The sequence below is a fragment of the Oryzias latipes genome, chromosome 15, assembly GCF_053564925.1.
Source record: "Oryzias latipes strain Hd-rR chromosome 15, Olatipes_Hd-rR_3.1".
In the NCBI taxonomy this organism is placed as follows: Eukaryota; Metazoa; Chordata; class Actinopteri; order Beloniformes; family Adrianichthyidae; genus Oryzias; species Oryzias latipes.
In genome coordinates, this window is record NC_136251.1 from 4,638,284 (window position 1) to 4,652,999 (window position 14,716).

The 14,716-nt window shown below is 43.9% G+C and overlaps 1 protein-coding gene across 1 annotated transcript in view; it reads right to left on the reverse strand.

Annotated features, from left to right (window-relative positions):
- dntt (deoxynucleotidyltransferase, terminal) overlaps positions 1 to 14,716 on the reverse strand; it is a 247,079-nt gene that overhangs the window by 195,481 nt on the left and 36,882 nt on the right. Inside the window, exon 8 of the mRNA XM_023963474.2 lies at positions 9,175 to 9,277. Within this exon, the coding sequence (XP_023819242.2) occupies positions 9,175 to 9,277 (103 nt within the window). The remainder of the gene's footprint in view (positions 1 to 9,174; positions 9,278 to 14,716) is intronic.

Sequence of the window (14,716 nt, forward strand, 5' to 3'; positions counted from 1 at the left end):
GCTCCGTCACTTTCAGTGCAGCAATAGGTACGTCGAGCAGTCATCGTTGCAGCACCAGATCAAGGAATGCATGGGTGACATCATTTCCTGGAAACGGAGAAGCTGATCGGGGCGTAGGGGTTCGCAGGCTCAGGATGCGATGCATAGATAAAAACAAAGCAGTATTAGTCTTGACAAACATATATAAATAACCCAGAAACTGATCAGTTTCAAAATGATTGAGATAAATTAAATAACAGTGCTTTTAAAGAACAAATCTGAGAAAGTGAAATTTAGTAGATAGTTAAGGTAAAGACCCATTGTGGATTTATCGCACCCTAGAAACCACCATAATTACAAATTCCAACAGTGAAATGATAGTGAAATATATAACCTGCACGAAATCTTAACACCAATTTTTATATAATCAAATGATAAGAAAAGTAAACTTTGACAGTTTCAGAGGGACGCACCTTCAGGAGGCCATCGAGGAGTAGGTGATGGGAAGAGTAGCCAAGGAGATTTGTAGATGAGGAAGGTCAACATCCCACGTAGCAAAGGATTACAGCTCAGCTGGATTTTATATTAGTGGTTCTCAAATTGGTGGACAACAAAGTACAGACTACTAAAATTTTAATTGGCCAAGGGCGTCTGAATACTGCAAAAGAGAACTTGAGAGCCATGAGGGATCATAGGTTTTGATAGTATTTTTGCTAGACTGAACCTTAAGCATTTAGAGGCGGAGTAAAACATGCCTCTAAATGGGGATGCATCTAGCAGAGTGTCATCTGCTTAAGCAAGGCAGACAGAAGACTGACTTGTGGACACAAGATTTAACTCTTGAACTAAGCTTGAGAGCGCATGTGATATATTTCCTACGTTCAGGGTAGAAGTTGCTCAAGGTGTTATTTAAACATTAACCAAGTCAACCGATGACACAATACTATCATTCAATATTGAAACAGCCTTAATATAATCTCCAAAGATTAAATAACCGGACGACCCCTTAAAACCATCAGATTCCGGCGGCCAGACAAACACAAACCACTCTTCTTAAATCCTTTTCCCCCAAACCAGTAGGCGCAGACTCAGAAGAACAAGTGGAGGGAGCCTGAAGACATGTCAGTCATCATAACAAAACCACTCCAAGCATAGAGAGGGAAAGATCAAACGCAAAACACAAAAATCCAGAATAGGAACACGGGGCCCAGGATCGAACTACCCGGAACAAGAACACAAGATGAACGGAGGACCATAGGACCAAAGCTACAGCAAATGTCAGGTGGCCCAATCATGGACAAACCATATTCAACCAAAATGTGAATAAACGACATGCTGCACAAAGCTAGAGATGACATAATGGGGAGAAACAAGCATCAATGAACCACCCAAATCCATAGAAGAAAAATAAATCCAGATGGGTGGAGAACCATACATTATAGACAACGTGGAAACCCAGATTTGAAAATAAAGTTTTTTCCACAGAGAATCAAAAGACCAGGGATACAGAGGAAAGTTGGCCACCAAGAAATCATCAATAACAGGCAAAATGAAGGGAACCCATCGCCTACAAATATCCAGGACAGGGCCTCAGATAATAAAGTCGATTTTATGAAGACTGCCACGACAGCGGAAAGGTAAACCGACAAATACTTCGAGCGGCAACTGAAGGCCAAGAGACGCCACAGAGAGGCATGGAGGCAGAACAGTGAGACCATCAGTGATAAAAGTCATCCTCAGCCTTATATCGCTTTCGGAGGAAAATCGTGGAGACAGCATGGGGAACTGAAGAGATATATACCAATCCTGAAGGCGCACGGGGAACCAGGCCGCTGATGCCCAGAAGATGAACTGCGAGGCGCTAACAGGTCCAGATCAAGTCACGTCAACCTGAAAACGTCCCAGGGGCCACCCTCAGTGGCGGCTTTGAAAACGATGCCCTGGAAGAATCCATCACATAGCCCCCACAAACCTCCAAACCAGAGAGAGAATAACAAATTAACTGTCCAGCCGAGAAAACAAGGCCGCGACGAGACTAACACACTCACCAATGCGGCCGACGCAAGTCCCTGAGCCAGGGCAGGACCCACTGGGGTACACAGAGCAGGGAAAAACAGGCGGAGCAGAACCAGATGCAGAAGGTGCGGGGGCAACGAACGAGGATCACTGAGTGAATAAAATGAGCCATAGACGCTGCATAAGAGAGACCAATCATAGGGAAAATGTCCACAGAGCAGAGACGGATCCAAGAGACACTGATTCACATTCCGACTAACCAGCAGCTACAACAACGAAGAAAATAAACAGAAGAACTGCCATAATAATAAAGCCAGCATCGAATTAAAAACAGTCAAGATTCACACTCAGCTCCCAAAGAACAAAACAGCAACAGAAAAAATGCTAAAATCCACAAAAAATTCAGCCAGCATGAGAAACCTGTCCAAACGAGGACCGCCAGCCTTCACAACCACAGAAGAGACCCCACAACCCCTTAAACAATGACCGGACGACGCCGTACTACGCAGCAGAAAAGGAATCAGAAGTGCATCATGAAGGACCATGAGTCAAAACTACAATTCCCAGGGTCCTCAGGGGCGTGACGTCACCGAAGTAAACAGGAAGCAAAATGCAGCCTTAGAAAATTACACGGGAAAGAACCGCATGATGCTCACCGTAGATAATTGGGGTGACCACGGCAGACGAGAAGACCCGGACCGCTCCTGATCGGGGGGCACGGACATCCCGAACATCAAGGAAAGCACACCCCCTGCAGATGCACGCGACCGCGGCAAAACGAACGCGCTGTGCGCCGTCAGCCGCCCACTGATCGCCGCAAAAGGAGAGCAGACGCGGCGAAACGAAAACCCCACATCAGAAAAATGGGGATCATCCATCCGAAGGACGGGGGGAACACAGCAAGACGCCGAGAGAGCAGGAGACCCGCGGGCACGGAGACCGGCGAAGAATGAGCGCTGAAGGTAAGAAAGAGAATGAACGACTGCGCACCTGGGCTTAAATAGGACGCTGAGCAGGTGAGTTAATTGACTGAACCGCCCTAGGGTATTTACCTGTAAAACACTGCAGCGAGTATCTGCCCGAAATACGATAAATCGTCATTTAAGTCTGTGTTGGAGCGTTGCTTTAGTTCATTCTGTTGTTCTAGTCTCCTCTCCCAAGTCATGCTGTTTTCGAGTCCTGTTATGTTTGTGGAGTTTTCCCCACCAAGAGTGGAGTTTTTTGGTTATTAAAAGTGTATGCCCGTCGCCACCCAGAGGAAGACTTTGATGACTTGTGGCAGGAGGCCTTTCTGTTGGACGCTGAATATGGAGGTTCATCTGCTGAGGTAACATGCTCCTTGGTCAATACCCCAACCTAATTCATCCAAAGGGATAAACAAGGTAGGCCTATTTGTTGACAGTGTAGAAGAGCAGGACACATCACTAGGTACTGTCAGGCACAATCCACCCCGGAACCAGGGTTAAACTAGCAGTCCCTGCCGCCGAGGTCCGTGGTGTGGGAAAGGCTGAGTTAACATCAGCGTCAAGGGCCCCTGAAGCATTGATAGGCCAATGTCCAACATTAAAAATCTCTTTAAAGGGGGTTGAACTAAAAGGGCTGCTAGATACCGGGTCGCAGGTCACCCTAATGGCGGAGAGTACGTTTAATGAACACTTAAGCCAGACTAGGCTTGGGAAGATATAACTCGGCTGCAACATGAGGGACGAGACTACTTTGCCTTGGTTGAGCCCTCACCGAGTGCTGGAGAAGTGGGAGTGGCCAGAACCATTGGTGTGGTGAGAGATGGCAAAATCCATGAATGCATTTGTAATCCCCATCCCTACAGTCTGACAGTTGGCCGCTTCCAGAAATTTGGACATCTTTACCAGATTGATCCAGCTGATGTATCCGGTCCGGACTACGTTAGTCTGTCTTTGGAGGAGGATGGAGTGGTCGAGGTGGCGGTGGTACACAGCACTGCGGACACTGGACAGCATAACCTAGTTAATAGGCCTGACCTGGCAGAACAGCAGCAGAAAGAACTGGCCACTTTGCTGCAGAAGAGGGAGAAGGTGTTTGCACAGCATGAGGAGGACTTTGGCCGTACTAATGCAGTCCTACACCCCATTCACACCAGAGAGTCCTTGCCAGTTTGTGAGAGGTTTAGAGCACTTCCACCTTCGCTCTACAAGGAGATGACCTCACTGCTTGCTGGTATGTTGAAAAGGGGTGTGATTAAGGAGAGCAAAAGACCTTGGGCGGCACCAATATTCCTAGTAAGGAAGAAGGATGGAACTTTGCATTTTTGTGTGTACTACAGGAAGCTAAACGCAGTGACCCACAAAGATGCATTTCCGCTGCTAAGGATCGAGGAGACTTTGACCAGTTTGAGTCAGGCAGAATGGTTTTCCACCCTTGACCTTGCCAGTGGCTACTGGCAGGTTGAGATGCACCCACAGGATCAGGAAAAAACTGCCTTCATTACCCCACTGGGACTGTATGAGTTTAAGCGCATGCCGTTTGGCCTTTGTAACGCCCCTGCAACTGTCAAACGGCTAATGCAACAGTGTTTGAATGGCCAGATTGCTCAGTCCCTGCTGAAGTATTCAGTTGGTTGTGGCAACATGGACTCAAACTGAGGCCAGAAAAAAGGCAGACTGTTACAACCAGAGGTGAAGTTCTTGGGGCACGTTGTTGACCGCTCGGGGGTAAGACCAGACCCAGAAAAAGTAAAAGAAGTGCTAGATTGGCCAACACCATCTACCATCAAAGAGGTGCGGGCGTTCCTAGGACTGGCCGGATATTACCGGAGGTTTGTTGCCGGGTTTGCAAAAATTGCTCACCCCCTGAATTCCCTGCTAGTCTGCTTACCAGCAACCAAAAGATCAGATGCACAAAAGTTCTTATGGACTCCTGCCTGTAAGGCATCTTTTGATGCTCTGAATGTGGCATTAACGCAAGCACCGATTCTAGCTTATGCCGATTTCAACAAACCTTTTGTGGTATATACCGATGCCAGTCATTATGGACTTGGGGTTGGTCTTGCTCATGTGGAGGAGGGGAGGGAGCATGTGATAGCATACACCAGCCAGAGCTTGCATCCTTCTGAGCGTAATCATGCAAAGTACAGCTTATATAAGTTAGAGTTGCTGGCACTTAAATGGGCTATCACAGAAAATTTTAAGGACTACATGATGGGGCAAAATTCACTGTGTTGACGGAAAACAATCCACTTGCATACCTGCAAACTGCCCGGCTGGGGGCCGTGGAACAGCGGTAGGTTGCCCAGCTTGCATCCTTTGACTATAACATTAAATACCGATCAGGAAAAAGTAATACTAACGCAGAAGCTCTCTCCAGATTTCCTGCCTCTGCAATGTGCAGAGGCAGGAAATGCAGTCGAGATGCTTCCACTGCAGCGGTGGAGTTGAATCCATAAGGGTTTGAATGGTAAGAAGCCCAAGCTACTGACCCAGACAGTAGCACACCGCCAGGGCATGTCCAGCAAAGATCAACATCTGCTACAACAACAGAAAAGGCTGGAAATCCGGCATATCGTCTTGTGCCGTAATGGACCAAAAAGCGCATGAAACCCACTACCAGATTGTCTGCCCAATCAGATGTCAAGAGGTTTGGAGGAAAGTTCACGAAGCCACTGCCCATGTGGGTATTGACAGGACCCTTCTGAGCCTTGGCCTGGCATGGAGGGGAAGTTACATCCACCAGGGGTGTGCTGTTTGTAGTCTGCTGAAGAATAGGGTAGAGCCCAAAGCCCCTTTGCACCCAGTGGCTGTTTTTACCCTCTCGAGATCATTGCATTGGAGTTTTTGTCATTGGGCCACGCCACTGACGAATTTCCAAATATTTTAGTGGCCACAGATCAGTTCACTAGGTTTGCGTGGGCCGTTCCTACCGAGGATTAAACCGCCCAAACAACAGTTAAGCCAATATGGCCGAACATTATCCAAAACTTTGGTTGCCCAACACATTCCCATTCTGACAGGGGGAACAACTTTGAGTCAGCTCTAATGAAAGAGTTATGCGAGACTTATAGGGTTGTCAAGAGTCGGACCACACCCTACCATCCAGCTGGAGATGGGAGTGCTGAACGGTTCAACCAGACTTTGCTTAAAATGTTGCGTGTCTTGGAGGAGGAAAAACAAAACTGTTGGTTGCAATATTTGGCTAGGCTAGTGCATGCCTATGATAACACTGTTCATTCAGCCACTGGTTACACTCCTTCCTTTTTAATGTCCGGTTGTCATTTGCGTCTTCCAGTTGACTTTTACCTTGCTGTGGGGCCCCAACAACCTGGTTATCATGTAGGAGGGTGGGTGAAGAACCATCATCAGGAAATGTCTGTAGCCTACCGCATTGCTAGAGACCAGATGAACACTGCCTCCTTCCAGCAGAAGAAATGCTATGACCGGGTGTTGGTACGCCTTTCGAAATAAGCAGGGTAGGGGAAAGCTGGCACCGTGGTGGTCTCCAGACCCATGTGTTGTTTTGGGACAGGTAGGAGAAACAGGACTGGTCTACAGAGATCGTCCTGAGAGAGGAGGGTTAGGAGAAGACATTACACAGGAACTCTTTGAAGACCTGTGTACTGCCTCTGGCTGTTCCGCAGCCGGCTGAACAGCCTCAGGAACCAGAGGCTTCCTTACCTGTATTTTATGGATTTTTACCAACGGCAGCAGCTCAAGAACAGGAGAATATGGACTCAATGCCCAGGCATTCTACGCTGACTAATTGGGGTCCTTTTAAACTGCCTGTTTAACCTGTTTTAACTGTCCTTAGGACTTTTAGCGTTTCTTTTATTGTGTTTTAACTTGTTCCAGGATTTTTAGCTTTTTTATGGTTTTATCTCCCCCTGGAATTGTATAATGATTTTATTCTCTTTTTAGTGTTTTTAACCGCAACTCAGTGGCCACCTACATTTTTGTTGTCAGAAATAAATTGTCATTGTGGCCAAAAACCCAGGTCCTCCTTGGTGGCGTGTGTGTGCTATCACCCAGATCATTTCCCTAGCCTGTTAATATTCCTATTGATTTTATTCATTCATCCATCTTTCAACCCCTTACAGTCCTTAAAATAACATTGCCAAAAGCATCTCCTAAAACCCAAGCTAAACCACAAAACCCTCACACTGCCACCACCAGGCTTCACTGTAGGGATAGTGTTAACCTGGTGATGAGCGGAGCCTATTTTCTCCAGAAATAACGGCAGGGAGTCACCCCAAAGCATCCCATCAGGCTTCAGAATTTTGTCTGAGAGTCCTTCAGGTGCCTTATGGCTACCTCCAGGCCGTACCTTTTACTAAAGAATGCTTTTATCTGGCGTCTCTAGGTTAATTCCTTTGTCTTCATGCTTGGTTTGTGCTTTGACATGCTCTGTCAAAACTGGGACTTTGTATAGACAGATGTGTAACTTTCCAAGTCATGTATAATCAACTGAATTGACCACAGGTGGACTTCAGTAAAGGTGCTGAAACATCTCAAGGACGTTCAGGGGGAAAAGACCAAAGCTCAATTTGGAGCTTCGCTGTAAAGGCAGTAAATAATAAATAAAAAGTTTGTGCTATTTCTGTGTTTTTTATATTTAATAGGATTTTCTACCATTTACCAAAACCTTTTTCCTTTTGTCTTTATCACTAAAGGTATTGTGTGAAGAATGTTGAGGACATAAATGAATGTTATCCATTTTGGAATAAGACTAACATAAAAAATATGAAAGTGCAGCTCTGTGAATAGTTTCCACACGCTCTGTAATTTCCAATAAAGACAACCGAACCCACAGAGCCCAGAACACACTCTTCTTTTCTGTCATTTCAAATTTAAAGAACAGTTAAAAAGAATTCATGTTCAAATTATGATACATTTTTAATCTACAGTGAATGTAATTTTGAAAGACACAAAGGCAATTTCTTCTGTCACCTGAGCTCCATGAGCCAAAAGAATGGAAGCGGTATGAGTTTGATTTTATTCAATAATGACTGATATTACAACACACACAGCCAGATGGAGTCTTGGAATCAGATGGAGAAATTTGAGATCTTAACCCAGTTTTTATTGGGTGTAGATTAGCAGAACAAAATATTTGGAAAACAAACAGATTTTACTGTAGCAGCGTCGGACACAAGACAAGAACTCCTACTATAATTGATACTAAAAATGTATCTATAATAAATCTGTGTGCATTGTTTTTTTTTTTTTGTTTGTTTTTTTTTGGGCCTCACACTCATCACACACTCTCAAATATTACTAATGCACCTCTTGGCTGCAAACACTTTTACACATGCATCTTGACACAAACACATAATCTCACACACATACATATATATATAAGCCCAACACTTATGAAGAATACATTATTCCTGCATGCAGATAAATGCACAGAGAAGCAGGCTGAGGTTTCAAGAGAGACTGACTTCCTACAGAAGTCTGACACCAGTAACCCAGACAAGAGTCATAGGACCACCACAGAAGCACCCAGTGGTCAAGAGCAGGGGGGCAGAGAATGAGAACAAAAGCCCCAGCTAGAACGGTCCCCTGCCCCTGGGGTCCAGCGCAAAGCCCCATCCAGCCCCAAACGAGCAGCCAATCCCCACCAGGACTCCTGGGCACACAACCCCCCCCCCCCCCAACTCCAGACTCAAACCAAGGCCAACAGGAAACACCCGCATCAGAATTTGGCAACTACACCCACCCCCGCCCCATGGAGAGTGACGTGCCAGTGAGAGGCAGGGATTCCTTAAAAGAAAGCCTGGGGCCAAAAAGGCGAAGACCCAAAACTAGCCCACCAGGGATACAGACACCCCCAGGCCGTCCCCAGAATGTTATGAGATCCCCAGCTCATGGCCAAGCCAGAGATCCCCTTGTGGAGGGAGGGTTACCAGGTCCAGGAACCCAAAGGGGGAGACAGAAGATCAGTGACAACCTCTTTTCTGTCTAATGTGTGTGTGGTGATAATTGTAGTTAGAATTGGTGGTTAGAGAACTAAAAGGTTACCTCTTATTTGTTAGCGGAGTTGTCTGAGCACACTCCCACCAAAGGACCCTATGTGTCTAATGTGCGACCAAAATCAAGAGGGGAGGAGCCACAGAGCTTTTAGGATAACTAAGCAGTTGTCATATAAGGAAAGAGGGCAGTTTGGGAAAAAGGTTCCCTGTTTTTGACCAGTGATCAATTTTAAACTCACCTGATGTTTCAGATGCTTGATGATGTTAGTGAGGAGACCCTCCTCCTGCCCCCGCTCTGGTGTGGTCACTATAAAGTCAACGTCGTGACCAAACTCCTTCCCCCTGGAGACAAGGAGAGAGTGGCATTAGAGTCACTGTTCACCGAACACTTATTCAGAAAAATCGTTAAAGCAAATTTTGGAAAATAATCAAACAATATCTACAAATATACAGTTGATAACACTACAAATTAATCTTAACCGTAAATTTACATTTTTACATACAGTACATACATCGATTCCATGAAATAGAAAATTTTCCAAACAGAGTTTAAGTGCTTAAAAATGAAGAGGGAGGAAGCAAATTAATACATAATCCCACTCCCATATATATGTTTTACTTGAATAAATTACATAACTGTCATGATACAAGGAATGATACTGTCACAAGAACGGTAAGAAGGCTGGTTATTTGTAGGTATGTACAATTATTTTATCAGTACTAGATAACAATATCGAGGATAGTAATAAATATCAATGTTATCAAGTAACTGGTTAATTATCATCAGAAACGTCTAAAAAGAGAATAATTGAAACTTGTTATATTTCAGAAATCGACCAGACGCCACGGTTAGCTTCTGTAGCAGGAGGACACAACCACTCCTTGTAGTTTTTTTTATTAATGTGTTTTTGGGAGGGTGGCACTTCCAACATGTAAAATCTCCAAAAAGCTCAGCTTTGGCAACAGCCCAAATTGGTCATGTCTGCAGGAGCTCTTATAGTTTTTGAAAACAAATATTAGGACTGTACAAAAACCCTAATAATATTCAGTGGGACAGTGAACACGGGTCCTCAAGGCACGTTGTCCTACATGTTTACCATGTAGCCCACACACACACACACACACACACACACACACACACACACACACACACACACACAGGCTCATGGATCAAGCTAATGCTGGTTGGGTGGTTGCACACATTCAACCACTAAAACATCCGAGCAAGTTCCCTGAGAATGATGACACACACTGACATACACTCTGCTGTTAACTCCTTTTTTATTTTGGATGGTATTTTTGGGTGTATTATGTTTATGTATTTTAACATGTTTTGTTGACTGTTTTGCTTACCTTTTCACTTTCACTTCCTGGGTCAAAAGACGCAAACTCTGGGTTTGGTAGGCTTTTGTAGGACCTGACCATTAAGCTTATCCCTTGTGCTATCTTAGATGACCCCCCCCTTCCATTGACGTGTTCTCCCTACCATGACAAAGGTGAATAAAGGTGGAAAGATTTCATGTAATCCATGGACACCAGTGAAGATCACAAATCATTGAAGAAAAAAGGTTCAGAGCACTGTCTAGTGGGTCTAGATGACCCAACTCCCATGTTAAAGTGCCTAAGATAGCACAAGGGTTACATGGAACCACCTGACCCAGGGGAGGGGCCTTGTCTTATAAAATATCATGTGCATTGTGGTTCAAGATATTCAGAAAGAGTCTGTGTTTTTTGCTAAAGTCAATGCTGTAAAAAAATGAATAAAATCACAAGCATTTTTCATTCACACAAACCTCTGGAGTTGTTTTTGTTGTTTTTGACTTGAACCTGTCGGTCGCACTCTGGACACAGACAATCAACTGAATCAGGGATCAGCAATTTTCTGTCGTTTGTTTGTATTTTTCAGATTTGGGAAAAAAAAGTGGGTTTGATTGACAATCTCTTCTCACAATGACTTTTTTTTTTTTTTTTTCCTATGAGGTCTTAAGGAAAGAGTCCAATCACGCAGCGCTGCAGTGATGTTCTGTGAATGAGCTGATCCTGGTAAAACAGATTCCCGATTTATTGTTTCCTCAAGGGAGCAAAGGATTGCGTTTGAACATTTTTTGTGGAAATCTTTTTTATTTAAATGTATTTTTAATAAGCTATCAAAATTTTCATCATCAGAACACAGTAGATTCATAAATAGTCATTGTAAGACTCTCATATCGATCAGACTTTCACTTCGAGATCGATGACACGTCTGACGTTTAAAAAAAAAAGTAGTGAGCATGGTGTCCAGGGCACTACATTGTGCTGCACTATATTGTTTTTTTAGTGGTTAGGGAGTAGGGCGGGAATTCAGACGCAGTCCGGACTTTATGTCTGTCCTGCCAAATGTCAAGCTTTAAAACACATTTACTGGGGGGTGAAAAAAAAGAAGACTCTGTTCATTTGCGGAAAATATATATTACTAAAATTAGCAAACAAATGAAAAATTAAAAACATTGAGTGTTTCATGCAATAACAGCCCCATCACAGAATGAACTTCCATCCGTTCCTCATCTTCTGTCATAATGTAACAGAAGATGAATAAACCATAAACTTCTTTTTTATGTTAATGGTTGTGAAGTTCATAGAAATATTGATGGTACTTTGTTCTGATGTGTCCAATCCTGTTGCTGTACATCTGACAAACCACAAATGCAGTACTTATGGTTTCAAACAAACAGAGATGCAGTACTATTTCAACTTTGACCTATTTTCTTTGTGCAATATTGTTATGAAAGTACTTTTCTGAGTTAATGCCAAAATATGTTTAAAAAAGGGATTTGACCTGCTGTTTGAGAATTGAATAGCAGATCTATTGGAAATGTTTCTGTGTTTTTTTGTGTTAGAGTTTGCATTCTAGTTAGTGATGGTACAGTTGTTAAGGAGAACATTAACTAACCCCCAACCTGCAACAAAAATAGCAGCAATATCGGAGTTGTCCAGTTCTGATCCAGATTCCAGCTCAGACCAGGAAAACAAAGACGTTCATGGATCCATTTGTCTGACAGTGGATGATCAGAATGGAGCAGAGCAGGAAGACTGTGGCCCACCCCGTGTATTTTCTATGTCACAAACACAATCTTTTTTAAACAGTAGTTTTTTATCGGCTCCTGATTCACAACAGTTTGAATAAAGAAATACTCAGAAATGCAGTTTTTATTTTATATGTCCTCCATCCTCCAAAAAAAGCTTCAAGAAGATGTTCAAACCACGAAAAACATATATATATTTTTTTTTTCTAACTTGTTCTGTCCAACAACTGTGCAAACAGATGAGTGCTGAAGGCCTTTTGTGTTGAACAGGTTTTACTATCACAAAAAGGGCTTATGAATCTTCGGATCCAGGGTGTAAATTTGTATAAACCACTTTCTGCTTTTTTATTATTTTTTATTTATTTGTTACATTTTGTGCTTAAAGTATATATACATATTCTTTATATTACAGGGGAGGGAGAGGGGGAAAGTGTGTGTGAAGAAAAAGAAATAAAGAGGGAGGAGAAAGTGAGGGGATATGAGTGCTGAGTTGCTAATTTGAATACGTTTTGATTTTAAGCTGTGAAACTTTCATGCTAGATCTGCAGGAAGACAAATATTACATCCAAACGTGAAATTCTGACACTAAGATGAGCGGAAGACATCGGTCCATCGATACACTGTGGGTTAAGAGGAGGGATGAAGCAGACAGGTGCCAGTGTGCACGTGGGGGTGGAGCTACATGCATGCTGCCGAAGTGAACCCATGTGATCACAAGGGGAACCAGATCCTCCCCGGCCAGACCAGGAGAGAGGGGGAGACCCCCGAGACAAGGAGTGTCCCCAGCGACAGGACCCGCGCAGCCCGAGTGGGGGGGGGACTTCCCGACCACCCAGCCAGGTGCAAAGGGCCCCTCCGGCAGGGGCCGGGGCCCCTCTGGCACCGGGAGACATAGGCTAGCCCAGCGTCAGGACCCCCAGGCCACAGCACAGGCGTGCTCCGCTGTACCGGGCGCCAGCCATTGGGGCCACCGGGCGCTGGACACCAAGACGCAGGCCAGGAGTCCCCCACCACCCAGCCGGAGCCTCAAAAACATGATTTTCATTTAAGTGGGTCTTTAAGCAGGATGACAGGAAGATGGAGCTTTCATCACCCAGTTTGATTACAGTACATCTTGTCATGAGGCTTGTCATGGCTGATGCTCTCTTAGTGTTTTATTGTCTTTTTCTTTCTCTACACTGCTGGTTTGCCGTTAAAAAAGCAGTCAGAATGTTGTTTTTTAAAGCAGCTCATGTTGTAGGTTTTTCATCAGCTCAGAAAGTGATGCTGGCAAACACAGAAATCAAAACCGCTGGTGCAAAAGTGAACTCTTAAATAAGTTGCAGTGGTTTGGACCAGCATTAGTCATCAAAAGACATGGAATCGTTTCAAACTGATCTTTAACAAGCACACAAACACACACAGACACACACCAAGCCTTTGATAAACAATGGGAAAAATCCTCCAGTGCCACAGCTAAGAACAAAGCAGAATGACAGTAAAGGTTGGAGCGGTGCGGCGCTAAAGAAGCCCTGCAGGCGTGAGGCTCGCTGTTTGATCTCTCCCTGCTGCCTGTGACAAACGGCAGCCAGAGAGCAATATTAAAGTGATGGAGAGAAGGCAGTGAATGGTTGGTGGGAAGGCTTCAAAGGTCACTGTGGCTGATTCCTACAGCAGAAGCATTAGCAGGCAGACATTAAAACTCTACAAAGGAAGATGACGTTGGCCGGCTTTCAAAAGAGGGAATGTCTGACTAACAGGATGATTTGGCAGGTGCTGATTTTTGTTGCACCTCTCAGGATGCTGTCAGTACATGATTTCAAGAAAACAAGCTACTGATTTTTCCAACTTCAGTGTGAAAAAAAGTTATGCCTTAAAAACATGGCCTGGCTTCCATTTGTATGTCAGTGCAAAGAATACAAATAGATTTCTACAAGAAGTGCTTGGGTGCATGAGATGGAGGCTAACTTGTGACTGATATTTATTAGAAAGAAATGAATGTTTTCTTCATCAACAACTGGGGTCAGTGCAAGAACCTCCTGATCCAAATTTGCAGAAAAGCATATTTTTTTACAAGTTACAACGGGTCAACAGAGAGTAGAGTGGCACTTCTACAGAATAAACACCTGGTGTGAAGTCAGACGATCTATTCTTTTATGGCGTGCAAGGAAAAGGTAAATTATTGAGCATTTTGCACAAAGACTATGAAATATACAGTAGATGCCTATTTACAAATATGGTTGGACAGCAGGGCAACATACATGAATTATAAAGATGTGAAAGGCATTACTGTATTGCTGCTGGTAAAATCCGCAGAAAAGTCACTTTCTTTCTCCGTCATCCACGTTTCCACAGAGGGAGATGATCAGGACAGACAGTAAGTGGATGCAGACTACACAACAGGGTTAGATGTACTTGCTGTAGTTTCTTCCAAGAACTTGCAAACCACTTTGCAAAACTAATTTGCCACTGATCCCTTCAAGTAGCAAAGCAAAGAAAAGGAAAATAAGAATAATAAAATCCCATTTCAGGTAAAATGGAAGCGGAGATCTGAACCGCCAACAAAATGTGTGAAATGTACAAAAAAAGTACCAGAGACAATCAACAATGATAAATTAAGCTGAAAAAAGTCAAAGAATGAAAGTCTAATCTCTATGCCATCGTCTAATCATGACCATTTAGTGTGTTTCAGTTTAGCTAGCTAAGCATCTGCTATTCTGAAAACAATAACATAATTTGC